The sequence below is a fragment of the Candida dubliniensis genome, chromosome 1 (genome assembly GCF_000026945.1).
Source record: "Candida dubliniensis CD36 chromosome 1, complete sequence".
NCBI classification, from domain to species: domain Eukaryota; kingdom Fungi; phylum Ascomycota; class Pichiomycetes; order Serinales; family Debaryomycetaceae; genus Candida; species Candida dubliniensis.
This window is the reverse complement of record NC_012860.1, coordinates 2,678,152-2,705,039: the sequence shown is the minus strand read 5'-3', so window position 1 is coordinate 2,705,039 and position 26,888 is coordinate 2,678,152. Positions and strand designations below refer to the sequence as shown.

At 33.1% G+C, this 26,888-nt stretch overlaps 15 protein-coding genes across 15 annotated transcripts, besides 2 other annotated features; 9 read left to right on the top strand and 6 right to left on the bottom strand. All coding sequences in view use genetic code 12, as the record gives it.

The window, feature by feature from the left end:
• Positions 1-197: 197 nt before the first annotated feature.
• On the bottom strand, positions 198-3,104 carry CD36_11430 (GPI-anchor biosynthetic protein, putative; the record flags this gene model as incomplete). Its single annotated transcript, XM_002417739.1, has 1 exon — positions 198-3,104. The coding sequence occupies one exon, from the start codon at positions 3,102-3,104 to the stop codon at positions 198-200; it is 2,907 nt and encodes a 968-aa protein (XP_002417784.1).
• A 272-nt stretch (positions 3,105-3,376) lies between these two features.
• On the bottom strand, positions 3,377-5,551 carry CD36_11420 (E3-ubiquitin ligase complex subunit, putative; the record flags this gene model as incomplete). Its single annotated transcript, XM_002417738.1, has 1 exon — positions 3,377-5,551. The coding sequence occupies one exon, from the start codon at positions 5,549-5,551 to the stop codon at positions 3,377-3,379; it is 2,175 nt and encodes a 724-aa protein (XP_002417783.1).
• Positions 5,552-5,990: 439 nt separating this feature from the next.
• CD36_11410 (transposable element protein, putative) lies at positions 5,991-7,190 on the top strand (the record flags this gene model as incomplete). Its single annotated transcript, XM_002417737.1, has 1 exon — positions 5,991-7,190. The coding sequence occupies one exon, from the start codon at positions 5,991-5,993 to the stop codon at positions 7,188-7,190; it is 1,200 nt and encodes a 399-aa protein (XP_002417782.1).
• Positions 6,042-7,181: a mobile genetic element (ORF related to 5' half of Zorro4 ORF1, conserved in C. albicans.).
• Positions 7,191-7,348: 158 nt separating the features above from the next.
• Positions 7,349-7,525: a mobile genetic element.
• A 134-nt stretch (positions 7,526-7,659) lies between these two features.
• Positions 7,660-8,958, top strand: CD36_11400 (conserved hypothetical protein; the record flags this gene model as incomplete). Its single annotated transcript, XM_002417736.1, has 1 exon — positions 7,660-8,958. One exon carries the CDS (start codon positions 7,660-7,662, stop codon positions 8,956-8,958), a length of 1,299 nt encoding a protein of 432 aa, XP_002417781.1.
• Positions 8,959-9,032: 74 nt separating this feature from the next.
• On the bottom strand, positions 9,033-9,539 carry CD36_11390 (conserved hypothetical protein; the record flags this gene model as incomplete). Its single annotated transcript, XM_002417735.1, has 1 exon — positions 9,033-9,539. One exon carries the CDS (start codon positions 9,537-9,539, stop codon positions 9,033-9,035), a length of 507 nt encoding a protein of 168 aa, XP_002417780.1.
• Positions 9,540-10,237: 698 nt separating this feature from the next.
• On the top strand, positions 10,238-10,926 carry CD36_11380 (conserved hypothetical protein; the record flags this gene model as incomplete). The annotated part of the gene is made up of 2 exons (XM_002417734.1): positions 10,238-10,295; positions 10,376-10,926. The coding sequence occupies 2 exons, from the start codon at positions 10,238-10,240 to the stop codon at positions 10,924-10,926; spliced, it is 609 nt and encodes a 202-aa protein (XP_002417779.1).
• Positions 10,927-11,045: 119 nt separating this feature from the next.
• CD36_11370 (conserved hypothetical protein) lies at positions 11,046-11,534 on the bottom strand (the record flags this gene model as incomplete). The annotated part of the gene is made up of 1 exon (XM_002417733.1): positions 11,046-11,534. The coding sequence occupies one exon, from the start codon at positions 11,532-11,534 to the stop codon at positions 11,046-11,048; it is 489 nt and encodes a 162-aa protein (XP_002417778.1).
• Positions 11,535-11,819: 285 nt separating this feature from the next.
• CD36_11360 (zinc cluster transcription factor, putative) lies at positions 11,820-14,216 on the top strand (the record flags this gene model as incomplete). Its single annotated transcript, XM_002417732.1, has 1 exon — positions 11,820-14,216. One exon carries the CDS (start codon positions 11,820-11,822, stop codon positions 14,214-14,216), a length of 2,397 nt encoding a protein of 798 aa, XP_002417777.1.
• Positions 14,217-14,326: 110 nt separating this feature from the next.
• On the bottom strand, positions 14,327-16,534 carry CD36_11350 (protein kinase, putative; the record flags this gene model as incomplete). Its single annotated transcript, XM_002417731.1, has 1 exon — positions 14,327-16,534. One exon carries the CDS (start codon positions 16,532-16,534, stop codon positions 14,327-14,329), a length of 2,208 nt encoding a protein of 735 aa, XP_002417776.1.
• Positions 16,535-17,014: 480 nt separating this feature from the next.
• On the top strand, positions 17,015-17,386 carry CD36_11340 (conserved hypothetical protein; the record flags this gene model as incomplete). Its single annotated transcript, XM_002417730.1, has 1 exon — positions 17,015-17,386. The coding sequence occupies one exon, from the start codon at positions 17,015-17,017 to the stop codon at positions 17,384-17,386; it is 372 nt and encodes a 123-aa protein (XP_002417775.1).
• A 329-nt stretch (positions 17,387-17,715) lies between these two features.
• Positions 17,716-19,719, top strand: CD36_11330 (peroxisomal ABC transporter subunit, putative; the record flags this gene model as incomplete). The annotated part of the gene is made up of 1 exon (XM_002417729.1): positions 17,716-19,719. The coding sequence occupies one exon, from the start codon at positions 17,716-17,718 to the stop codon at positions 19,717-19,719; it is 2,004 nt and encodes a 667-aa protein (XP_002417774.1).
• Positions 19,720-20,141: 422 nt separating this feature from the next.
• CD36_11320 (conserved hypothetical protein) lies at positions 20,142-21,497 on the top strand (the record flags this gene model as incomplete). Its single annotated transcript, XM_002417728.1, has 1 exon — positions 20,142-21,497. The coding sequence occupies one exon, from the start codon at positions 20,142-20,144 to the stop codon at positions 21,495-21,497; it is 1,356 nt and encodes a 451-aa protein (XP_002417773.1).
• Positions 21,498-21,643: 146 nt separating this feature from the next.
• CD36_11310 (sphingoid long-chain base kinase, putative) lies at positions 21,644-23,236 on the bottom strand (the record flags this gene model as incomplete). The annotated part of the gene is made up of 1 exon (XM_002417727.1): positions 21,644-23,236. One exon carries the CDS (start codon positions 23,234-23,236, stop codon positions 21,644-21,646), a length of 1,593 nt encoding a protein of 530 aa, XP_002417772.1.
• A 786-nt stretch (positions 23,237-24,022) lies between these two features.
• CD36_11300 (conserved hypothetical protein) lies at positions 24,023-25,903 on the top strand (the record flags this gene model as incomplete). The annotated part of the gene is made up of 1 exon (XM_002417726.1): positions 24,023-25,903. One exon carries the CDS (start codon positions 24,023-24,025, stop codon positions 25,901-25,903), a length of 1,881 nt encoding a protein of 626 aa, XP_002417771.1.
• A 145-nt stretch (positions 25,904-26,048) lies between these two features.
• On the top strand, positions 26,049-26,771 carry CD36_11290 (conserved hypothetical protein; the record flags this gene model as incomplete). Its single annotated transcript, XM_002417725.1, has 1 exon — positions 26,049-26,771. One exon carries the CDS (start codon positions 26,049-26,051, stop codon positions 26,769-26,771), a length of 723 nt encoding a protein of 240 aa, XP_002417770.1.
• Between the last annotated feature and the right edge of the window lie 117 nt (positions 26,772-26,888).

The following is a 26,888-nucleotide window of genomic DNA, read 5'->3' as shown; positions in this document are numbered from 1 at the left end:
ATGGACTTTGTTGAGCTGGTTCCACTAGAAGAAATTTTTTTTTTCAGCTCTTAAAACAGTAAACAGGGATTTTTTTTTCTGTTCCGCTTTTGACTCATTATTTGCAAAAGCTCGGCTAAGAACATGATGCTCACCAAGAAAATGATTCAGTGTGTCAGTCAGTTTAATAACCAGTTCTTATTATATTCTAAAACATTCTATGTAACTCTTCTTTTTCTAACTCTATGACTTATAGGTTCAAAGTCTAATTTAGTACCGATCGAATTATATTCAACACCACTCAATACAACCGAACTAATCAATTCTAAAATCAACATAAATAATGAACTCAATATAGCTAAACAATAATTTGATATTGAAACACCAATATCCAACCAACTTCCTTCAGTTCTAACCAAGAAGAAAAAATTTAATGACAAGAAATCACTTGTTGAAATAATCAAAGTACTAATGGTGAATTTTTTAATTTCTAATTGATGATTCATTATTCCAAGACAAGTTGATAACAAAACATAAGGAATAATTAATTTTATCATTAATAATGCCCCCATTGAAAATGGATCAAAAATAGGTATTAAACGGTAAACTGAATCTAAAGAAAATGATGAAATTGAGGCGATATTACCAGTACCGAAAAATGCCAATTGTAAAAAGAAAAACCCAATAATAGTAATACGTATAACTTGTAACCAATATCCTTTAGGTAATCTCCCGGTTTTTTCAAATGTTTTCACTAATTCCTTATGAGAAAATTTCAATAATTCTTCTATTGATAACCATTGTAATAAAATCAATGAAAACCCAACATAAAATAATAATTCAAATGAAATTGTTAAAATGACAAATGTGGGGACAAATGTTAAAAATATAATTAATAGTCTCAATTGATAATCACTAGAAGGATTAATGAAATGTAATACTGGTAATACTATCAAAGAAACAATAAAAGTTATCCAACCCAAAACTTGTGAATACAATGGTAATCCTGTTCTAGCTTGTAATGACAATACAGAGATGTTAGTGGCAAATAAAATTATTGGAATAATAGCAATTTGAGCAATAACCAATTGTTTTTGAATCGGTCCTACTTCTTTTCTTTTGAATACTTGTTTTGTCCCCATGATACTAACAATCAATGCAAAAATTGTCCCAACATTGATTTGAAATAAACTCTCTATTTTCACTGGATCCAAGTTGGTAAAAGTACACATTAACAAACAACTAGTAAACCAAATAATTTTCATTAATCCAGAGACCTTGTGTGCACCTTGAACTAATAATGGATAAATACCAATGATTATAAAAATCACCGAAAACATCACTCTTTCGAAAAATCCATAAGCAATGCCTTCATACATTCCAATAAATGAGGCTACTATTAGAAATTTTGTCGTATTGGAAATCCCATGAAGGAATGATTCAATCCCTGCTGTCAAATATTTTCTTTCATTTAAAATTGTATACCAGAAATATAATGGGAAAGCGGCATACATGTAATAATTAAATGGAGAATTTTGATAAAATAATAAATAATTGATAGATGCTGCTAATGCTCCAAATGCACCAACTAAAGGTATGGAAAATTCTGGAGTTAGTTTCAATTCGTCTTCATTCAATACAAATAATTTCAAAAAAATGTTGAATGAATAAACAATCCAACCAAAAAAACCTAAAGTAACAATAGACCGAAGTAGTAACCAATTATAAGTTTGCAAATAAGTCAATCCATCTAAAGTTGTTTTCATTAATTCCTCAATTGTTTTAATAACTTTTTTCTCGATTTCATCACCAGCGTTCTTTTCAAGTTGATCAATTAAAGACTCAATCTCCAGTTGATAATCTTGAATACTTTTTTCTTCAAATGGATTGTATGGTTTAAATTTGAATTGATGATTGTAAACTTCTTGTTCTTTGACAAAATACTGTTCGACAATGGCTAAGGAGTTGGCGTATAATGCTCTAGCTTTTGTCACCGGGTCAGCATCAATATAACCCAATGGTAATTCACCGACTGAATTGGCAGGATAGTTGGCACCAATTAAATAAGCCATTAAAGATGCAATATCAGCTTGATTAACATCATTTCTAACAAGATGGTCAAGTTCCCAAGTATCAAAATAAGTAGATTCAAATCCACTATTTTCAGGGGATTGCTTAGATAACTGCTCTTCCAAATTGGAAACGTCCTTTAAATGTATTGGTTTCTTAACACCTGCACCCCAAGCTATCAATGGAGTTCTGGTATTATCAGGATGACCATCACCATGAGATCCAAAATCAGACATACCATGATCAGCAGTAAATACAAATGCTGTTTGATCATCACCGAAAAACTTGTTAATTTGTGGTATCACTTCTTCTAGTTTCCTATCAATATACTCTATATTTTCATAATATTCAGCAGAATAAGGACGATATGCATGACCTGCAGTATCTGGTCCTAACAAATGTAAGAAGAAAACATTGCCATCTTGTCTCAACTCATCGTTCAACGTTGCATTAGTAGTCAGATTGTGCATCAATTCATCCAAATGATGGAAAACATAAGCATCTAATTCAATTGAACTAGCAGTGAAATCTTCAAATTCATGTCCATACATACAAACATCGATTCTGCCGGGGACAACTCCATCACCAAAGGCAAACATTGGTAAAATATCCGGCAGTCCAAATGAATAAGTATGTTTAGATTGATTGAAAAATGAATCAAAATCAACAGGATTTTCTTTCCATCCTTTAGTGACAGCACTCACATCTTCATAAAACCCCGCAATCATGGCCACATGACCTGGTCTTGATTCTGTTGGCATTCTTGTATTAGAAATCCCCCAAGTCCCATTATTTAAAGCTAAACTACGTAAATAAGGTGCCAAATATTTTTCTTCACCAGTACGTGGATGAGTCAATTTTTGGAAAGTTTTATCAGCACGTAATCCATCTCCAACAATTAAGAATAGTCTTTTTGCTGGTGGAGTCCAAGTGGATTTATGATGATCCATACCATGAACTAATGGTGATACAAAATAAATATCAAAAATCGACCATAAATAAAAAAAATGGAAAAGGACCCCTATCACTAATAACAATTGACGATTTCTATCCATTGTGAATATGTCTAAGTTGGAGTTGTTGATAACGAACGAATGACAAATAGGAAGAAAAGCTGTATGAAACAATTTTTCAACCAAAAAGAAAAACTTAATTTGGGAACAGCACAGAGAAAATATTTGGATCGTGTAGCGGAGAGACGCGAAAAAAAAAAAAAAAAAATTTCAGGTTGCTTAACTACAGTGGTTGTAAAATAAATCTTCAACCAAAAAGCAATACATTCAAGTTTTGATGATCTATACACCAGAAAAACTTGATTTATTCTAATTCACCTCTTTTGAATCTGAAGTGGGACTTTTAGTTGACATTTGGTACCACATGATAACACAATATTGAGATTGATATAGTATAATCTACTCATGTAACAACTTTGGAAATCAGGAACAAAATTGAATCTATTATAAGATTTTAGTGATTCGGGTAAAGACTTTAGAAGCTGATGTGATAAATATTCTAAATTTATGGCAACATCTACAGTTACATTGGCTTCTTTCTTAGAAATAGGCCAATTGATCGTGTTTTTATTCCATGAGTGTCCATTTATTTTCAAGTTGGCCACGTGTAATTCTGAAATTTTGTATTGTAATTGACACATGGCTTTAATATCTTCAGTCAATTGCCTTTCAATTTGGAAATTCTCTTCTCCAAGTTTTTGTGAAAGCTGATATAATTCTAAGGCATACTCTTTAAATGGCTCAACCATATTGTTCTTGAATATAGTTTCCTCAAATGATATATCTGTTTCATTGTTACAAACCATTTCATGGTCGAATTCTATTGGGATGGGATACTTGGGAGATTTGATAGTAACCACAACCAAATCAGCAGTAACCGATTTGATGGTTGGGAGATTATGGTTCTTTACGGAAGATTCAAATGACTTTATAGAGATTTTCAAAGGCATTTTAAGCTTCCAAGAGGGATTGGTATTTGTCTGTATTCTATATTCTTTAGGTGGAATATAATCTATGCAATAATTAACTTTTGGAGTGGACAAATGCAAGACTCCTAGAATTGTGCTTGTACCAGTGAATGATTTTTTGTTAAACAACGTGAACGATTCATAATGTTTGAGAGAACTGGATTGTTCTTTGGTTTCCAGGAGTACATCTGGCTTGTATAATTGTTCTCTTTTCGCAACATCAAATTCTACAACTGATAACTCTCTATTGGAATCGTTTGAAGTAGTGGCATTTGAAACTTGTTTGATCAATTCTTTACCAGATTTAATCTTCTCTTCAATTCTCAGTATCAAATTCTGAAATAAAATCTGGTTTTCTATGGCTTTCAGTGACATAGCTTCTTCAGTGAGAATGAAGGTTTGGGGAATAACCCTAACATAGTTGGTTAATTCTTTTAATACTATGAATGGATCACCTTTCGAATCCTGTAACCCTTTATCTGAATATGGAATATTTATTTTTCCAAATTCCTGTTCAATCGGATGTACTCTTCCTATAAATCTGGCAGTTACACCATATGATATTGATGTGTCTAAAAACGAAAAATCCTCAAACTTTTGACTGGAAGAAATCGATGACTCAACGTGTTGTTCATTCTTTGCAGTAACGCCAATTGTGGGTGGTAGCTTAACATGTTTAGACAAGTTATGGTTATTGCATTCTGAATCTAGCAAATTGTGTGGAATTTTAAAAGTGAAAAATCGTTTATACTTTTTATGTGGTTTAAGAAATTTTTCATTACTCAATGATATTGATATACCATCTACAGGATCAACAAAATCAAGCCAAACATATGGATTGTGTGATTCTGAACGTAATCTATTAATTGTTGCCTCTGTCCAACTTGCTGAAAAATCAAATAATTCCAAGAACTTTTTCATTTTAACTGGCACTGCAGGCTTTCCATGATCTGAATTGACAATCATAAATATCCCTTCAAATAAAACAACAAACATGTCATAGGGTATTGGTTTTGGTGATGCATTCTCAATAACAATATAACCACTGATCACATCACCTTGTTGATACTCATACACGAAAGGATTTATAAATTCTGGTTTTTTACCAAGTTCCCCAATTTCCTTTGTGAAATGAATTTCTAGTCGAATGTTGTCGCCAACTATATTAGGATACAATGATAAATTGGGAAGACGGTATACGTTATCTAGTATTTTTTCTTCAGACCCAACTTGGTGTTCATTACTAATTGGTACATGACTTTCACTGGATAATGCAAATTGCAGAGTATGTACAGAATTTGTGGACGAGTCAACGGTCAGAATGGGTGAAATTGAAGAACTACTCAAACCCTGATTGCTCTCATTGATATACGTTGGAGGATCAATGTTTTGAGTTTCCATTTGTTCCGCTGTAAGTACACTTACACCCACTGTTGCCTTATACATAAAATATGAAGGTAAAATAGCACTGACATTTTCATCTGGAGTAATGGACAGTCTAAAATCTTTTCCTGAATTCATAACCACTTATAATGGGAAAGTTGGGTTTTAAATGATTAAATACACTTTTCTTCTAATTTTTTGTTTAATGACATGCATCTGACACAACCTTATGATATTTCCGAGAGAATATTCACTTACAACTGGTTTTGTGCTTCTTTAATATTTCACTCTTTCCGAGCCGGTGCCGGGCATTTATATTCAAATCAAAGCTATCTCTTATACCTCTTCTAAGAGTCAAGGTTGTTAGTGTTAAGATTCAAAGAAGAGAAGTATGGCATGTTTGCTACTGTTTTTGGTCAAAATATCCGTTTGAATAATTCTTATTGTAAATTTGGTAGCATTTTGGATTATTTTTATACCGGCCCACTGAAAAATCGAGAATTAAGAAAATTAAAAAAAAAAATTAAACGAATACTCCACACAAAACGCAATAATAACTACGTAGCCATTCTTTTCAATGTCAAAGCATCCTGATACTAAAGAGGAAATTAACGGAGTGATTGAGGAATTGAGTAAAGTGGAGTTCGGGAAAGAACCTAGAAAAGAGAGTAAGGAAGAGATTGGGCCTGTTTCGGAGAATCATCAACAACAATCGCTGACAGCAAACAAGTCTTTACAAAGTGTTGAGACAAGCCCGCCTGAAAACAAACCAGATACCTCTAAGCCATCAAATTTATCAGCAAATACAACTCAATGCTTGTCAAACCAAGAGCTTGTTAAATCTATCCCTCCACCTCCACCTCCACCTAATGTACAGCACAATATACGACGAATCGCAATACCCAAACCACATAATTTTATTAGGACTACTGATTATACTCCTCTAGCCGAATATTATGCTGCACAAAGTCCTCATCATCCTAAATTAAGAGAAATTAAAAGATTAGAGGCTGCTCAAGCTCCAATTGATCTTTATCGGATTGCCAATCGCAACAACAACATCAATGTCCCTCCAACCAAACTCACGGCTGACATTAGTGCCATGTGCAAACATGCCACTAGTACAGAAGTTCGAAAAGTTATTTCCAACGTGTTAGTTAATAGTGAGAAGCTGCTTAAGAAAAAATTGTCTGATTTACCAAAACATTTTAAGCAACTCGTACACACATTCGACAAGAATCCAGAAGCGTATTTACGTGTAAATGCAGAACCAATATTTATGGACGGTTATACAGCTTATGAATACTTTGATGACCGTGACTTGGCACACTTGTACTATCGTTGCCGTTATTTCCATATTGATGATGATCATCGAATTTACTTTCAAGCCTTTAATCCTGACACAATTGGTAAACCAGAATATGATCATTTGAAACAACTTTTAGTTTCTTCTTTAGAAAAATTGGTATTCGAAATTGCCAGTGAAAAATTTCAGATCAAGATTGATGATCCTGTTGATCATATGCATGTGGTTTCTTTTCAATTACCACCTACTTCATTAATAGACACTGTTGAATATTTGGAACAATTTTTAGACGAAAGGGATGAAATAGTTGAATCTCGTATCCCAGTGTTTTCCCCAAAACTGATGATTCTTGATTCAACTCGAGTGACAGCTTTTTTTATTATTAAGTTGAGAGGAAAACAAATGCCTCCAGAACGGAAATGGATATTTGATGAAGAATATTCATTCAATATTCTCACAAATTATGGTTAGTTTGAATAGAGCCTAACACTTAGGTATCATGAATGATAGGAATGATGGACTGACACATATTCCAGTTTTCTGCAAAAAAAAAAAAAAAATTGATTGTTAAACCATATAGAATCAGCGGAAATATAACAGGGAACCGTTTTTCTAAACTAATTTGTATGTGTGAGGTAGTTAGGTGAACCAGACCTATCTCAGGTCTCTTGGTTACCGGACTACCGAGTAGCATCAGACCACTAGAGTTGGACACTGATATATATACTCTATCTCTGACGCCTTGCCGTCTACCAATATGTAGTTATATAGAAAATACAAGCTAAAAAAGTAGTAATTACATTACAGTGTGTAGATTTTTGTGTGTGTTCTTCAATTCCAACATGCGAATATAAGAAAAAAAAATACTTTTGCATAGTAAATCTATCAAAAAGCTAATCCTAGCTGTGGTTCACCCTACACATCAATATAACCTTCAATAATGCTTGTGCCACCGGAAAACTTTGGGACTGTTGAGTCTGGTATTTACAGAAGCACCAAATTGGAAAGTGAAAACTTCCCATTTTTACAAACTTTAAACTTGAGATCAATGGTAATACTAGATACCGAAAAACCACCACGATCATTAAATAATTTTTTAGAAAACAATCCCACCTTGCAGTTTTTCAATTTAGGTGGAATGAAAATATCCAATCATCAGCATACTGGTATTGTTTCCAAAGGCGATCAAGACGATGTTGATATGGCAATGCAAGAGGCCCAATCGAAAGGCACCAGTTTATCTCTCAACACACCTAAAAACTTTTTCAGTACTATTTCCTTAAACCGTAAAGATCAATGGATGTTAATTGAGAAAAATATTGTCATGAAAGCATTTGAGATAATGTTTAACAAGAAGAATTACCCACTACTTATAATTGATAGTTCTGCCACTTTAATTGGAGTGTTGAGAAGAATACAAAAATGGAATTTTAATTCGATTCTTAATGAGTATAGAATATATTCAGGGATGTCTACAAAAAATAACTATTATGCGGAGACTTTTCTTGAATTGGTTCAAGTAGAATTAATTGCTTATGAACATCATAGCCCAAGCAGAAGAAATTCCCGAGGAAATAATACCATATGTTTGAGATCAAATTCAATCGACACTGATAATGGAGACCTCAGTGAAACAAGCGATGTGAATAATTTTGATGACGACTATGATGCAATTGAAGATGAAGATGATGAAGACTTGGATGATTTGGATGATGAATTACTTTCTGCTTCTCCGCAGATTCCAGCAAATTTGTTGAAGCTCGTGGAGCAAGGAAGCAGTAATAATAGAGAACCAAAAAGACGATTGAATTCCGTTGATGGCAAGAAAATTAGTTATCAAAGAAACAATAGTTATTCTAATTCCCCTTCATTTAGTGGTGACCATTTCTTAAGTGCAAGAAGTAACCGACGCAGATCGTCTACTCAAGAGAATAATTTTACCATGTACAAAAACCTAAAGTTCAGAAACAGCCATACCAAATCCCCCTCTGGTGATTATATTAGTACGTCACCTACATTGAGAAGAAAAGAGTCTAGAAATAATAGTCAAGTGGAATTTAATGAACTTACTGATTTTATGTATTACAAGAATTTGCAAAAATATCCTAAAACATTCGAACATGTTCATGTATTAAAGATAAAGTTACCTGCAGAGTACAAGCTACCTGATTGGTTTATAGTCTGTAGGAATGCTTGGGAACGTGAGTTCCAAAGGTTGAATAGTGAAGAAAAATATTGAATACCAAATAAAATATATCCATTATCCATAGTGATTGTCTAAACTCATAATATATCATATAATTAACTATTAATCTAACGATTATTACTCCAAGAGTTACTCGTATTATATCCTTGACCTGGTATAGTTTGTTGACGAGACTTGTTGTACAAGTCCTGTAATCGACTTGAAGAACGATGATACCCACCTGAGTTAGGTCTATTAGTGCCATTCGTTTGTTGTTGATATTGCTGCTGCTGCTGCTGTTGCCTAGTCGCATAGCTATTATTGAAAGTATTGTCTTGACGCACCGGTTGATATTTAGATTGGGAATAATCTTGTTGGTACTGATTTCTGCCATATCCTTGCTGCTGCTGCTGTTGTTGTTGAGATTGAAACGTTTTCACTCCTAACCAGTCGGGATATGGTAATCCTTTAGAGTCGTAGTATTTGACAAATGCATTGTGAATTAGTGTGCTGTCTTCTGAAGAACCATCTTTCTCAACATAGGGTCCTCCAGCTAGTGATAAACCTGCCAATTTGCTACTATAGTTTTCCTTTATTTTTGAAAAAAATCCTCCTCCAGCACTAGTATGTTGCATGATAAGTGTATGAATAAATTGTCGTCTTGTTTCTCAATTCTTCAATTGTTTTCACAAACCCTTGTTATAGTTTGCTGATAGAGAAAAAGAAATAAATAACTGTAACGAAATGAAATGGAAGAAATAATAAAATCGGTTTAACAAGGAAATCGATAAAGAAGAAAAAAAATAGAACCAAAGTTGCCTCACTGTTTCCCCCGCCTTGGTTGTAGTTCAATTTTTTTTTTTTTTGGACTCTCATTCTTTTGTTATGCTGTATTCGTTCCTTAATATGATAACGCAATACCAGATTTCCTAATCTAGAAATATGTGATTGTGATTAGGCTATCGACTTCTACAATAAACTCATAATGTATAAATAGATAATTCTTTACCCAAGCTATCACATAATGTAGATACGTCTCAGTTTACAACAGTCTACAGTTTTTTTTACAATTGGCCCAAACAGAATGGTGATAAATATTTGATGGAGGCTGTTCTGCGTGTCTTGTTTTCTCCCATTCTCTGGTTTTGTTATGAAACAGAAAACTCCAAGACAAAAAAAAAAATAAAATAACTAGACGCACTCTCGTACATGAAACTAGTTTGTTGTTTATCTTGAACTGTAATACCACACTTGGTTACACATCAAACACGGGTCAAATAAAAGCCTATAAACGTCAAATAGAACTGTCATTGATACCAATATCACTAAAATCATGGAGTTTATAATAAATGTAATAGCGGAGAGATCTGTGCTAAGAGAGTCCTTAAAAGGTATGTAACGCATTTTTTTTTTTAACACGGGTCTATTTGTGAGCCATGTATGACTAACTAAATCATCTGAACCACTATAGGAATCATATGGACAATATTTTTTAATCGATTATTTGGTCCCATAACACCAGTGACAAACGAATTCATGAATGTGACGTATCCTATGGCTAATAATTTACCTGATTTGGATTCATTGATTGACGAGAAAATCAATAAAATACTAAATCAAATAACTGAAGCATCAAACCAAGCCAAAGTAAAGGTTCAGTTTTTGAGTAAAAGCGCCAACAAGAAGAAAAGTGGATGGTTTGGTAATAGCACCTATAATGTTCAGGATGACTTGATAGTATGGGAGTCTTGGTTGATAAACGTGGAGTCGTTACCACTCGATCAGGTATCGAATGGCGAATCCCAAAATGTCCAAACTTCAATTCAGAATTTTGTAAATAACCTCACTAGGATATATGATATTGCTGATAAATACAAAGAGCATATACCACCAATCACATCGCTCGACAGTGCTCCATTTCCCTACAAAATTATTATACCAGAGAAAAAGCCAGATCACAATCATGACTACCACACAGGCGAAGAAGGTTGGGGAACTTATATAAAGAAAATACTAGATTGAACAAACATGTATTGTAGTAAACTGAAAGCAATTGCCCGAAGTATCTTGCTATTCAGTTTCTAAATGTACACATATTGATATGTAATTTTTTTTTTTTTTTTTTTTTGCAAAATAAAGAATTACAAATTGGCAGAAATCATACCCTCTTCCCCTCTGACCAAAATACATTCATCTTCGTGTACAACTTTGTCAAATTCACCAAGTTTTTCAGCTAATTCTAATACTTCCTGGTCGTAACTTCCCGGCTGAAACCATAAACCTTTAATAACCTTATCATAGCCATTAATTTTGCCAATTTCTTGTAAAGTTGCCACAGTTACGGCAGGTGGGGTCAAAAATGAAATACTCAAACCATCAACACCAGAAGTTTTGTAATTAGAAATATCTTGATGCTTTTCAATGGCGTTGATAATAGCCGAGACATTTGAGACAACCTCTTTCCCTAAAATTTCTTGTTCTTTGGGGTTGATTGGTATAACTGGAAGATCATGCAAAATGTACCAATTCAAAATCTTGTAACCAAATTTTGATGGATTGTTGCTCGCACCAGCAACAGCGTATTGTCTGTTTTTACCGAAAAATGTTTTTATCTTTGATTTCATAGACATATTAATGGTGAATTTGATGTTGTTCGACAGTTCTTCTTTTATCTCAAATTTTTTTTTTGCCGACTTGTGGGCTCTTGTGATAATGATAAATGTATGGGGTAAATAGTTTCAACAATCTAGCACGTGTGCTTACATAATCTGCATTGTTAAGTTAAAGAGAAAAAAAAAAAGAAACGAAATCAACAAACCATTGATAATCATGTTTCAGAGCGACTACCATTTCACATAACTTTTCTATAACGGAAATAACAGACAGTTTTGATTAACTACTAGAACGGTGTTAGAATGCCACCAAAGGAGGAAAAGAAGGAGAAACGAACTAAACCTTGTTGTAACTGTAAAAGATCAAAGGTAAAATGTGTTTATACGAGTTCGTTACCCTGTGAAAGATGTATAAAGACAGGACAAGCTGCTACATGTCAGTTCGTGCCAAAACTACCTTCGTTGAAACTACCGTCCATAGATTCAAATAATCATCCAACAAGACTACCATCTGCAACACCGGTGCTAAATGCACCATCTACTTTCACACCTTCCCTAAATAATTCTGGTCCTTTGCCGTCACATTTGAGAAACTCAAATTTACATACTCCTATTCCTGCATTAATACCGGCTCACAGTCCCATAAATTCCCAAATTTACAACAATCAGGCAGTGACACCAAATCTATCAAATGCTTCTGATTCAGCTTGGAAGTCGCAAATCGAACAACGATTATCTGGATTTGACTCAAAAATTGATAACTTAGTAGAGATGCTAAAAGTCAATCAACAATTTGTAATGAATAGCCAAATGCAGTTTTTGCAACAGCAGCAGCAGCAGCAGCAGCAACAGCAGTATAGTATTTCTGAAAGGCAAGAAACTTATCCATCAGGTTATTTAACTAATGGAAATGGTTCTCGATATCCTGATACACATCGAATTGAATCAAATACTAAAATGATTGCTGATTCAAATGAATCTCAAAAAAGAAAACCAGAGATATCGGAGACTAGCCAGGAAAGCACCAAAAAACGTAAATTTCAATCAGAACCCTCCCAAGATTTTCGTGATGGCTTTTTGACTAAAAAAGATGCCCACGAGCTATTCCATTTTTTTGATGCCAACATTTCCCAACAATTATTCGGATTTGAAATTTCAAAGTTTGATGTAGATGAAATATGGGATAGTTGTCCCATATTAGTATGTGCAATAAGTACAATTGCATCGATACATCATCCGAAACTATCATCTAAATCAAAGCAGTTACAAGTCTACCTCCATAACTTATGTGGCTCCATAATACTCAACAAGCCTCGCAATGAACAAGATGGCTTCAACACAATTGTTGCCTTGATTTTGTGTAGCTTTTGGTTGAGTGATTCGCAGATGTTTACTGGGCTTGCGTTGCAATTAGCTAAAGAATACGGGTTAAACCAACCAAACCAGAAGAGCAAAGATAAATTGAAATTATGGTATTTGTTATATGTGTTGGATGGACAACAAAGCTTGACTTTTAATAGACAGCCACTTTTGAACCCACAAGAGTATTCATTGAAACACAGTAAAGACTTATTATTAGGACACAAGAGTAACAAGTTATCGGAACTGAAATCAAAAGAATTGTTACAGGACAAAAATAAAACAGGTTCCAGATCTTTGACAGATAAAGAGATATCTAAATTGATGGCAAAACAAAGACTAACGGATATGAGATTGGTTTCACAAGTTGAATATAATCAAGCAATTAATGAGGCATTTAAAGGGACAGCATGGGATTTATTAGCACCAGCATCATTTGGAATACCGTCGAAATCAAATTTAGAGTTAGATCGCTGGATGGTTTCTTGGACTGTTTTATTATCACCAGAAAGTTTTGGAGCTATTTGGTCTACGAAATCAACATTGATTTATTATAATTTCGCCAAAATGCACATAAACTCTAGTGCTGTGAGAAAGATAACTCTTGATCCCAATAATGGTCAATTTCCAAAATTGGACACATCCTTAACTCATTATTCAACTGGCAATGGATCTAACAATACTTTGACTACTGTCAAAAAGCAACAACCGAATTATGATTCAGAAGAGTCTTCTGAAGACGAGTTTGACGAAAACGAATTTATCTCGAATAAGGAATTGGTTTCTCCAGATGAAGCCGTGATAAATGCTAATATTGCATTGAATGCAGCACAGACAGTTTTGAATTTAGTAATCAATGATAAAGATATTTTGGACAACTTAAAGTATGTGCCTGTGCATATACATATTATGTTGTATTATGCTTCATTATTATTGATTAATCCTCCCAAAAGATCCAACAACCAAACTATACAAATGAATGAAATAGACTACTATGATAATTTGCTCAATAACTTAAAGGTGGTTCGAATTTTACAACGGAAAATTTATATGAATTTGCCAATTGATTCTAGTTTTGGTAACAGATTGATAAAGAATTTACAAGATGTCTTGAGTGAAAAGCTTCATCAAATTCAAGTATTTGTTGATGGGTTATCAGATGATCATGTGGAAAAGCATCAATTAAGAACAAAGGTCAATGCGTTACTTGAATCAAGCGAAAATAAATTTGAAGAGATTACAGAATATGATGTTAGCAGCAGTGGTGCAAGCAGCAAGAGTACAACTCCATTACCTGAAAGAATTTCTGCTTGGCCAGGGTCAAACCATGGACATCCATAAATGTGTATTAATGATATATATCAGAAATGAGAAAATTTATACAACATATATAAATGAAGTGCCAACAAAAAAAAAAAAGGAGGCCATTGGTATTAGATTGTCGTTTGTCGTTACTCTAAAAAGGGGGTATTTAATAGATCATGTGTTGTTTTTCTTTCACTAGGATCCCACACAAATATATAAAATAAAAATTGCAAAAATCTTTCTTTCTCTTCAGGTTTCAAATTAAATCTATGAAGTCCAATTTGTCCCTCTAAAGTTTTTGAACTGATTTTAAAAGATTTATTCACTGATGTGACATTTGTGTCGTTGTAATACTGTGATAAAGCCGAAAGGTTTATTTTCCCATTATGATCAAACACTTTATAAATTAAAGTCCTTTTCAAACTCTTATCCAGTATAGATGGTAAGGGAACTACTACTGTAGCATTTGATGCAATCAGTACTTGATTTGTCTTTTTGGTTAATTTATTCCTCAATTTTAGTATTGTTTGTGTTTTGGGAATTCCAAACAACTCCACTATTAATCCAAGTTGATCATATTCGTTTTTTCCTGGTAATAATGGTACACCTGTGAACAATTCAACGACAAGACATCCTAGTGACCATATATCTATCTTTTGGTCGTAACTTGTGCCAAGTAATACTTCAGGAGCTCGATAGTATCTTGATTGAATGTATGTAAAACTGGTATCATTGACAAAACACGATGATCCAAAATCAATTATTTTGACTATAAACCAGTTGTGTTTAGGAGATGGTGGTAGTTTAATCATGATGTTTTCTGGTTTGATATCACAATGAATAATATTGGAATCATGTATAAATTGTAATCCTGTAAGTATTTGTCGGGTTATGTACTGCAGTAAATCATAACCGAATCCTTGAAAATTAGTCAACTCTAACATTGAATACAAGTTGATTGACAAAAGTTCTGTAATAATACACATATGGCTTCGAAAATTGAAGTTATCTAATATAGAAATTATATTTGAATTCTCTAAAGTCTTTTGTTTGTCCTGAAGGTTTTTGAGGAGCTTTATTTCGTTGATAGATTGTTGCAAGGACCAATTTACGTGATTGTTGACAATTTTAACTGCTACTAGATGGTGTGTTTTATGGTCTTTTGCCATAACAACATTTCCAAATGATCCCGTCCCAAGAACAGATACAATCTCATAGCGATAATTAATATGATCTTGCGGAATAATAATATAATTGCCCTTGTTATCATCAAATCCAAAATTGTTTTCCTGTGAATTCACAGTTATTTGTCGAAGCGGTCGTTTTGGTATATAATAAATCTCTTTTTTCCTTGCAATTTCACCTTTTTCATACATATTGAGACCATCCAAATCAGATTCTTGGATATCGTAAGGTGTCTCAGTTTGTTCTTCCAATGTATCTTCTTGGAATAGTTGAGGATTCTTTATGTACAAAGATTGATGTAATTGTGAAACAGAATCTATTTTCAGTCGATGCATAGCTTTCAGAAGTTGTGTTTCTTTATTCTGTTTTGGTGCTGGCAGTTTTGCTGTCGGTTGTTTCAATGATTTCGGATATAATCTAGTAAATACGTTATCTGTCTTCGGTAGAGGTTGGGTGACATGTCTTCTTGGTTTGGAGGGTGATTCGTCAATTACAATATCATCAGTGTTTAGTTGGTAATATTCATCGGGTGATGATTCCAGACTCAGCTTGTATTTACCAGCTTGTACGCTTTCAAAATCGCTTGCATCATGATTTGATTTATTGATCCCACTGTTAGAGATGTGTCTCTTGGATCGTTGTGACAATTGCCTAGAATATTCTAAGCGTTTCTTTGTTGAGGACAGACCCATTGATGGAGATTTGCCATTGGTGGTACGTTTATCGTTAATAGGAGTCAATACTTGTTTCTTTTGTAATGATGACGATGTCTCTCTCATAAATGAAAACTGGCCATCGGTTTTTTTGGAAATTTTATCTGGAACTGGATAACTCATTGTTCTGTTTGACCGGAATGGATTTTTTGAGCTGGTTAGATTGGTTGGTTTATTTTGGGTGTCGCTATTAGGTGTACTTGTTATTCTGTTTGGTGTAACTGGAGTTCTCGACATGTCAGGTTTGCTTGAATTCAAATCAGTCATAGGAGCTGGAGATAACTCTTTTGAAATTTGCCTACCCCCTGTATCATTCCTTACCATTGGATATAGATGTTGCGGATATAATATTTTCTTTCTTCGAGTTGGAGATATTTTTTTGTCAAGATTGTTACGATGATTAAGGTGAATTTGAGAAAACTCACTTTCAAATAGTGCTATGTTTTCATGATTCATGATTTCGTTAATTCCTATGAGTATTCAATTTATGTGATGCAAGATGTTTTGATATAATTTGCAATAAACGTAATGTCAAAAGTGTCTAGAGAGGGACGTCCTGAAATAGATAGTCAAGAAGCAAAGACTTCTTTCACTAGCAAGTTAGTATAGTTAGAATAGCTTTAAAGGGGTTGTGGTAGTGTTGGCGACTTTTTTGCTACAAAAAATGAAATGAAATAGTTTGATATCTGAAATCAAAAATCGTTACAGATTTGGAATGTGCATATTTTCCTTACTCTCTCTCTCCCCAGGAACAGACCATAATGAGAAACTAGACCCGGACGACGACGCGCACGTCTTTTATTTTTGGTGGAATATGAAAAAAAATAATTCCATCTTATGATTTATTCCTCTAAGTAGACATAATAAGATTCAGCACCTCTCTTTGCCCCCCTCCCCATTTATCAATTTGTGCTAGCGATATTGATAGAATTGAATATGACAAACACTAATCCAGACTTTTATTCTGCAAGACAAGTATTATTGTTAGCTCAACTACTACATTCCGACAATATAAACAATGTCGACAAGTTAACATCATTGAGTGAAAATAAAATACAAAACATTATTACTCAGTGGAAGCAACATAAGATTAACCATTTAAACAGTGCCACGATAAATAACAAAGATAGTGCTATTAAACTTCAAACCAATGCTCAACTTGTTGAATTATACAAGAATCTACTAAAGAAGTACGAAGTGAATAATACCGAGGAATTGGCAAATGCTGCTTATTTTAAACGAATAAATGAATTGAAAGATATTATAGAGAAGGATAAACAGATATTTGAAGAAACTCTCACAAGCTGATCTAATATACCAGGATCATCAATTATAGTTTCCAGTAAGCCAATTAGTCTTTCCCTTATCTCCCAGTTGATTCCATACAGAGTAGGGTTTGGAATATAGCATTAGTTATGTACTCTGTTGGTATTATAATACACGACCTTTTTTTTTTTTTCCCCTGTGGATGATGTATGTGTCTCTCTCGCCCACTCACACTTTATCTCTCCTTCCCCACTTCCTTTCAGTTTTCAACGAAATCATAATTTTAAACCAAGCAATAAAAAAAAAATAGACACATAACTCTCTTTTTGCATGGAGAAGTAACCAGCAACACAGTCATAATCCGGGAAATCATGTCGATAGAGAATTCAAAACTACAAAAGAACTCGTTGGCACTATCATTGTTAAAGGTATACAAGTCCAATAGATCATTACTATTGAACACTTCCTATATAATATTGTTAACTGCTGCTTTTGCCGGTGCAACAAATACAGGCAGAACATCGTCATCTTCAAGACCATCAAACAAAGTTGATAATCAAGATGAAAAAGAGTTGAAAAAGAAATCCCATAGATTGTCAAAGGACTCATTCAATAGATTGGCAAGAGCTATTTTACCTTCATTTCTTGATAAATCTATATTCTATTTACTTGCCAATTTAGTTTTGTTGGTTGTAAGAGCATTGTTGACTATTAGAGTTGCAACATTAGATGGTCAGTTAGTTGGTGCTCTTGTATCCAAAAGATTAAAATTATTTGGAAGATATTTGGCTTATTGGATGCTTCTTGGTATTCCTGCAGCCTTTACTAATGCGTTGTTGGATTGGACAAAGCAAAATTTGAGCAAAACAATCAGAACTAATTTGAATCAAAACATTATGGAAGAATATTTACCTGACAGTTTAGATGCAAATTATTATTCTTTGATGCATTTATCTGGGAATAAAATCAAGGATCCAAATCAAAGAATCACCACTGATGTTTCACGTTTGAGTTATGCATTAGCTAGTCTACCAGGACAATTATTGAAACCAACGTTGGATTTGATATTATGTGCTAGACAATTGAGCAAAAGTGGAGTTGGTAATGGAGAAGGAACTTTGGCTTTGGGATTGTTGGCTCATTTTTCAACTATGATTATTCGTTTCTTTTCACCTCCATTTGCTAAATTGGCGGCAGAAAGAGCTAATCTTGAAGGTCAGTTACGTTCTGCACATTCCAAAATTGTTTCTAATAATGAGGAAATTGCATTTTTGAGAGGCCATTACAGAGAACTAGATTATATCGATTACTGTTACTACACTTTAGAACGATTCTCTAAAGGTGAATACTGGAAGAAAGCTATTCATGAAATTGCCCAAACATTTATTGTTAAATACTTTTGGGGTGCTGCAGGGTTGGTGTTGTGTTCAGCTCCAATTTTTATTGGAAAATATTTTGGGGAATCTGACGATAAGAATGCAGCAGGAAACTTTATTACAAATAGAAGGTTGTTGTTAAGTGCATCTGATTCTTTGGATCGTTTAATATATTCTAGAAGATATTTGCTTCAAATAGTTGGCCATGCAAGCAGAGTTTCTGATTTCTTGGATACGTTAGATGACGTTGATCGCAAGAAAAAGACAATTACCGCCAATGTAAAATATAACAACAACGAGATTACTTTTGATAAGGTCAGACTAATGACTCCAGCTGACGTTACGTTAATTGAAAGTTTGGACTTTTCCATCAAGTCAGGTGATCATTTATTGATTGCTGGACCAAATGGATCGGGAAAATCTTCATTATTTAGAATGCTTGGAGGATTATGGCCAGTTAGAGAAGGTGTGATTACTATTCCACATACTGACAATATGTTCTATTTGCCACAAAGAGCATATCTTGTTGAAGGCACATTAAGAGAACAAATTATCTATCCACATGCACTCGATCAACAAAAAAAGACTGATAATGAATTGAAACAAATTTTGCAAGTTTTGAAATTGGATGACTATTTTGATCAATTGGATTCTGATAAAAGCTGGGGTGAAGAATTGTCCATTGGGGCTCAACAAAGATTGGCTATGGCCAGATTGTATTATCATAAACCTAAATTTGCCGTGTTAGATGAGTGTACTTCTGCTGTCTCACCTGATATGGAACAATTTATGTACAAGCATGCTCAAGAATTGGGAATCACTGTTTTGTCTGTTGCTCATAGAACTGCATTATGGCATTTCCATAAGTATTTATTGAAATTTGATGGTAAAGGTGGTTATACTTTTGACAAATTAGATGAGGAAACGATTTTGAAATTACAAAAGGAAGGGTCAGGATTAACAAAGAAGCTGGAAAATACTAGCGAATCCACAAAATAACAGGGTTTTATTTTCTACAGTTGTTTCCCGTTATATTTATGTTTTTTAGTGTTGTTTGTTTATTTCTTCCTAAATCGATGTAGTGTCATCTAGTTAACTGTCAGTTGTTTTGGTTTATACAATTATATTAGTATTTATTTATTTATTTATTTATTGAGAAATTTTGTTATGCGTTACACAAATTTGTTGGTTGTGTTTGTGTTCAGTGATTACGTATGTCCTGTCTCTTTTTTTTTTTGTAGGCTCTTGATACTGATCCTTCCTTAGCATTTGTGAAATTCCTGTTCCCTAGAACACTTCAAACTTTTTATTACAAATAAACAACAGTTTCACCATTACATTTATCTTTTTTTTTTTTTTAATATTTTGCAGTAGCATCAGACTCAACTGTGTTATCAATATAATCGTTCAATTATATCACCATGGAAGAAACAATTGATAGGATTCCCAAATTAAAAAAGAACATCACTGAGTTGCGGCCAGAGATTGTCGACAAGATGGAAAGAAGAGCTAATCTAAGTATACTGGACAGCTTTGCATCCAGTAACATTTATTCAGGAACAATAGCTTCAGCAAAATCAATAAATGTGGTACGTTTTATCGATCAAAGTAAGAGTAACGATTCATTTCGTGATGGAAATGTTTTTTGCAACCAATCAGATGTTTTTAAATCAACAATTCAAAATGGATTACGATCAATATGTGAGTGTTTGAAAATAAATCCAGATGCTCATAATTCAGAGCAAGAGGTTATGTGTGTTATTATAAGTGGTATTAAAGCTTTGCAGTTGAAATATTCTCTGGAATTGAAAACCAATGCTCAGTTGAAAAATGATAATGAAACATTGATAATTACTGTGAACAATCAAAAAGCTGACGCGGAACGTGTTGTAAATGAAAATAAAGAGATTAAAAGACAAAACCATGATATATATAAAACCGTCACAATGTTGGACCGGGAACTTGGTAGTCATGAAATTGAAAGTGCAGCAAAAACTAAAGAATTACAAAGTCGGATTCTTGCTTTAAATCAAGAGGTATTTCAAGTTAAAGAAGGAGAAGAAAAACAAAAACTGGAAAATCTTAAATTATTACAGAATATAGCTGAATTACAAAAACTTGAAATTAAAGTTGGTGAATTAACTACTGAAAACAAATCATTGGAAACAAAGAATACCACTTTGAAAAAACTCACCAAGGAAAAGGAAAATAAAATTGATAAATTATCTTCTCAATTAACATCCAGTAGATCTAAATATGCCAGTAAATTGAAATCATTAGAGCTGGAAACTGGAAAAACCATTGATTCCTTGTTGGTGGAATTGAAATTGGTAAAAGATATCAATGAGAAATTATTGGCTAAAGATGCATCCACTATGGAAACGTTAAAGGGAGTTCTGACAACAACTTATGATTCCTTATATGATTGGTTATTTACTGATAGTTCTGCTAATTGCTATCTCGATAAGGTTTATGAAAATAGATATCTATCATTATTAAATGTGCTTAAACAAACTAAAGATTCTAATGAAATTTATCATAATAGTATGCATTCATTGTTAATGCGTATTTGGACTAGTATGGAGAAATTACAATATTTACCGGCAGAAAACTTGGCTTTCTTTAGAGCTTTGATTAAGGAATTCTATCAGAGGAAATTATTAAAACAAGATGACCTCATTTTTATTAAAAAATTACTGGATGTATTCGATCTTTTGATGGACTTCATCAACGAGGAAGTAGTTATGGGTAGTAGACCTAGTAGAATTATAAAATAATGTACAATAAGTATTATATAACTATTTAGTTGCAAAAAAAAAAAAAAAATAAAACTAATATTTACAAAGTGTTAAGAGGGTAAGAGAGTATCGTCGTGCAAAAAAAGCCATGTATTGTGTATGTATGTATAATAGGAATTCTAGTTCTATTTGGTAAATGATGTTTCCACAAAGTTCCCATCCTGTAGTAATCCTGTCAACACTCCTGGTAATATTTCAACTTGGAAAGGTTCAAATGGGAAATCTTCACCATCAATGGATATATAGTGTTTACTATCATCTTTGATATTTGGTATCAAACGATAACTTAAAACCTTTGTATGGTACACTTTTTCATCATCAATATGTTTCCCACTTTCCACTGCCATCAATATCGACGTCAATTTCCATATAGAATTGTTGGAATCGGTGACAATCATATCCATTGAACCGTCATTCGGTAGCGCAGCTGGGAAAAATTGAGTATCTGCAGACACGAATGGCATTTTGCCAACATATAATATATTCAAATTGTGGGAAATTTCATTAGGAATACGTTTCCAATCATTAGGCACAGGCTGATCCAAATCTGGGCTCGTTATTTGTAAGTCTTTTTCAGTGATAATAGGTAGCTCGTTCTTATTATCATTATTGGTCAAGTAATCGTTTACATGACTTAAGATTTCTGAATTGTTATCGTATTTGTATTTCACAAATAAATCACATGGATATTTTGCCCCAGAAAACACTTTTTGTATCACTCCAAGTTCAAATCTTATAGGACCCAACCAACGTAAATGTTCGGTTCCAATATCAGAATCAGCAATAATACCATAACATTGACTTAAAAAAGATAATTTTGTTATCTTTTCACTTCCTGTACCTTGAGTAATAGCCATCAAATCTAATTTTGTCTTATGAGCTTTCAACATATGAAGAGTTGCAACTGATGCATTTTTACTACCATGTGTACTCAAACTCAATGCATTCCCTGACCCACAAGGTAATTGAGTAACAGCGATTTTGTTGAATGCCAGTACACCTTTATCTGGCCGAAGATAGAAGCCATTAATAACTTCATGAGGTATCCCATCTCCAGAACAACAAACAATTATATCATAATCATTGACATCCAACTCTCGTGCAATCTCTGTAGCGTGCCCGTGATATTTTGTTTCAAAATACGTAATGTTAGCATGAGCGGCTTGTAATACAGGCAAAATTTTATCTTTATAAATAGTTTTGGCATTTCCTTGACCTCCGTGAGGATTTATCAATACCAAAATGGAAGGCCGGATAATGCTTTTTTCATATGATTGCAATAATACAAATTCAGCAAGAGAAGGGGGGATTTCGGGACCGCTTTCTATATCGATTTTTATTTTTTCAAGCTTCAAGTCGTGATTTAAATCCAGGAATGGTAAAGTATAAGTAATCTCTAATAAATTGGAATTGGTAACTTCATCTTCATCGGCAATACTGCCTGTAATCGATTCCACGTTTAATATATTTTTAAATGGGATGAAATCTGATTCTATTGTGTTGTCAGGGGATTTATAACAAGCACTCAAAGTATCAAAAATTGATTCTTCATGTTTTGGAAGGTGTTGTAAAGATTGACCGGATAAATAAATTCCGTTATCCGAACTTAATGTGGCCCCGATAATATCATTTTTGCGGTATAATAATCTATCTGTCGATGATTTGATACTATCACTCATCTGCAAACCAGTCGCTTGAGGAGTAGATGAGGAAGACATATAAGAATAATTCAAATTATCGAAAGAAAGAAATGAAAGAAATGAAATGAAATTGAAAAAAAGAAAAAGAAAAAGAAAAAGAAAAACATACCATGAAATAAGTTTCCGTGGGAAAAGGATTTGGGAATCAAGAAGAAGAAGGACAAGAAAAAAAAAAAAAGAGAAACAATTGATCTTTGTGAGAGTATACACGCACACGCTTTATCATCATAACTAATTTTATTCTAATGTTGGAACGCGCCTAAGCCCATATCAAAGATCTTTCCTTCTATTTCCGTTGGGGTTTTTCATTATTACCGCGATTATATAGATTGTGAGACCATCACCTGCCTTGTATGATCCATCCTACTTTTACTATTTTAATAGAATAAGTGCTTCCATATTACTGTTGATTATAAAGTAAGGGGTGGGGGTAATTCTATTTGTATCTGACTTTTTTAATTAATCATAATTTATGACAATCTTGAGGAATGAATCTTTTTGCATGCAAAAATTTACCCAAAAAAGAGTGAAAATAAACTCAAAACTCTATTAAACATAACAACAACATAGTCTTCATCTTTTTATCAAATCTAATCAGATTTGTTCTATTTAGCACTTTTTAGAAACACAAATTAGCATTGTTAGGATTAATCACAAGAATCAATATTAGTTGATTACTAATTAGGTTTCATCTCGTAATCTAACAAAAAAAGTTAAAACACATTCAAAAAAAAAAAAAAAAAAAAAAAAAAAGACTAGCAGTTGTTCTTACTCTAATAAGAAAGCCCACTGGTAAAGAAGAATATGACTGATTTTTTATTGGAATATTTCCCCAAATTACCAGATGATATAATTTTACTAATAACAGAGAAATTGTCCCTAGAATATGTAATCGACTGGTTAATAAAAATTCCCATCGTACAAGATATCGTTATTGGCACTCTATACAATCGTAATGACCTCCAATTTCTAATATCTCCAACTAAACGACCCTATATGAATCACATATCAGCTCAAAAATCGGAATTGACAACATTTAAAGGATATTATCAGATCAGTACATTTATCAAAGAAAACTCTTTTCGATTTATTCCCAAGAAAATATTACTCATGAGTGGTGGCGATTGGCAAGCTGTTGAGGATTTACTTACTAGTTTCAAGTCTTGGTTACTTCAAATTGAATCTATTGAAATTGCATTAGAAAGTAAGGAAATAAGTCCTTCCAATCTCGAGTTATTATTTCAATTCAATAATTTAACAAAGATCCATTTTTCAGGAGTTTCTTTAACCAAATGCATTCTGTTTTTGCAGAACAACAATTCCATAATTAATCATCCAAGTTTGAATAATATTATACTTTTGAAACATGGTATTGTGAATTGGACTGGAATAAAGTTCCCTCGTATACTTGAATCATTGGATTTATCGTGGGAATCAAAAGTTGATATCACAACTGTCGAAGTTCCAGTCTCCACGAGGGAGCTATATTTTAATTTGGCCAATATATCACAACTTGAAAGCATTCATTCACAAATTAGTAGCAACAATCTAACGACATTGATGTTGACTAATAACAATCTCACAGAGGTTAGTTTAAAAGCTTTACCTTCTACTTTAACAACTTTAGACGTTTCGGAAAACCCAATTTCGGAAATAAGTGATCTTGAATTTGGATGGCCACAAAACTTGACTAACTTGTTACTAGACAGAAATGAGTTAACAAATGCTTCTATAGCTGCTATCACCGAATGGCCAAAAAACTTGAAAACATTAAGGTTAAAATCAAGCAGGATCACTAATATTGCATGTTTGATAAACTTACCTGATTCCATAGAGGTTTTAGATTTATCATACAATAGGTTTAAGACTTTGGTGGTGAATAATAATGACGATTTTTATCTGTTTCCGAAAAATATGAAATATTTGCAAATGGTTGGTTGCAATTTTTCACCACCTCAAACAGTTAAAAATTATTTGGAATTCTCTGAAAATTTAGAAAAATTGAATATGACTCATTGCAATTTACTGACATTGTTCTATTTCAAATTCCCCAAATCATTAGTTGAGTTAGCTTTGAGTGGGAATGCAATTCAGGATTTGACCTCATATAACGATATCAACAAGAATTGGACAGATTTAGTTAATTTGCAAGATTTAGATTTGTATTCAAACCGAATTGATAATCTTCGACAATGGATTCCTCCAAATAGTTTAAGGAATTTCAATTTGGGTTTCAATTTAATTGATGAACTTTCCAATAGTTGGCCATTATTCAACGAGATATATAATAAAGATTTTCAACTTGTTGAATTAAGATTTGGTGGTTGTTCCATTGAAAAGATATCTGAAGAATTAAATCTCCCACCACTCATGAAATCTTTAGATCTTTCAAACAATTCACTAACAGGTTCCTTTTATCTACTGAAAAGTCTTAAACATTTATACGAGTTGAATTTAGCAGAGAACACAATTGACGATATCAAGATCATTCGAGATGATGACGAACCTTGCAGATTATACATTTTGAATCTTAATTATAATCGTATATGTTCCAAAAGCAGGAATAAAGAATCAATAGAGGCATTCTATGAAAAATTGGAATTGGGATTAAACATTAAAATTAGAAATAAAAAATTCAAAGTGAATAGCTTCCATTATTTACGGCAATTAACTTATAGAGGGTAGCTGTGGGTACTTTGCAATCGGGATCGCTATTTTTTTTTTTTTTTTTTTTTTTTTTTGGTATGCCACTAATAAAAGCATTGAATTTATTGTAGTGTTTCTTGAAAAGTTACCGGCATTGCATTGAGTGAGTTTTAATTCAAGTTATATGAAGATAATAGTCATATTTAGCATAATAACGATTGCCTTGGGATTAGACATTTTGCCATATGTAAAACCGACCACTATAAACACTGAGTTATTATTGACCTACAAGTCTAATATGATACAAGTCGACAAATATCAGGATATTAACATATCAGAACTAGATAACAACAAAGTGATTCAAGTCATTTCAACTAATTCATATATTTTCAACGATCAAATTGTCGATAATATATTTCACCAACTCTCAAAAACGACAAAATCATCCACAAAATATATTGAAGTATCATATGAAGATGCAATCAGTGTATCTCAATCTCAAACATGGGCCAGGTTTAAAAATTGTATACCCAATCATTCCCAGAATCGAGCAACTTATAAACAAGGTTGGTCAATGGATATTGGATCTGGTGGTAATGCAAGGTTGGATTTTAGTAATTTCTTGGGTGGAATTGGTCCAGCATTTAAAAATGAATTAGTTGGTAGTTTTGGTATTGGTGGAAGTATAACTTGTGAAATTAATGCTGGAAATCATTTACAAGTTGCCATATTAGTAAAAAGTTTTGCAATTGATAAGGTTAAACAACGTGAAGTGAAATTTACAAAATTTGGTTTAAAAAAATCCAAAAAAAAGGGTTGGTCCTTTTTCCCAAAATTTATATTGCTTGATAAAAAAAGTCTTGAAATTGCTTGTATTACAAACCCCAAATTCTTAGATTGTTCATAGAAGTAAATATAGATTTAACAATTGAGTGAAATTTTGGACTTGACCTCCATTGGAAACACCCCAGTCTCTAATGAATCCTACAATTTATTTTATCTTTTGTGAAAACTCTTATACATT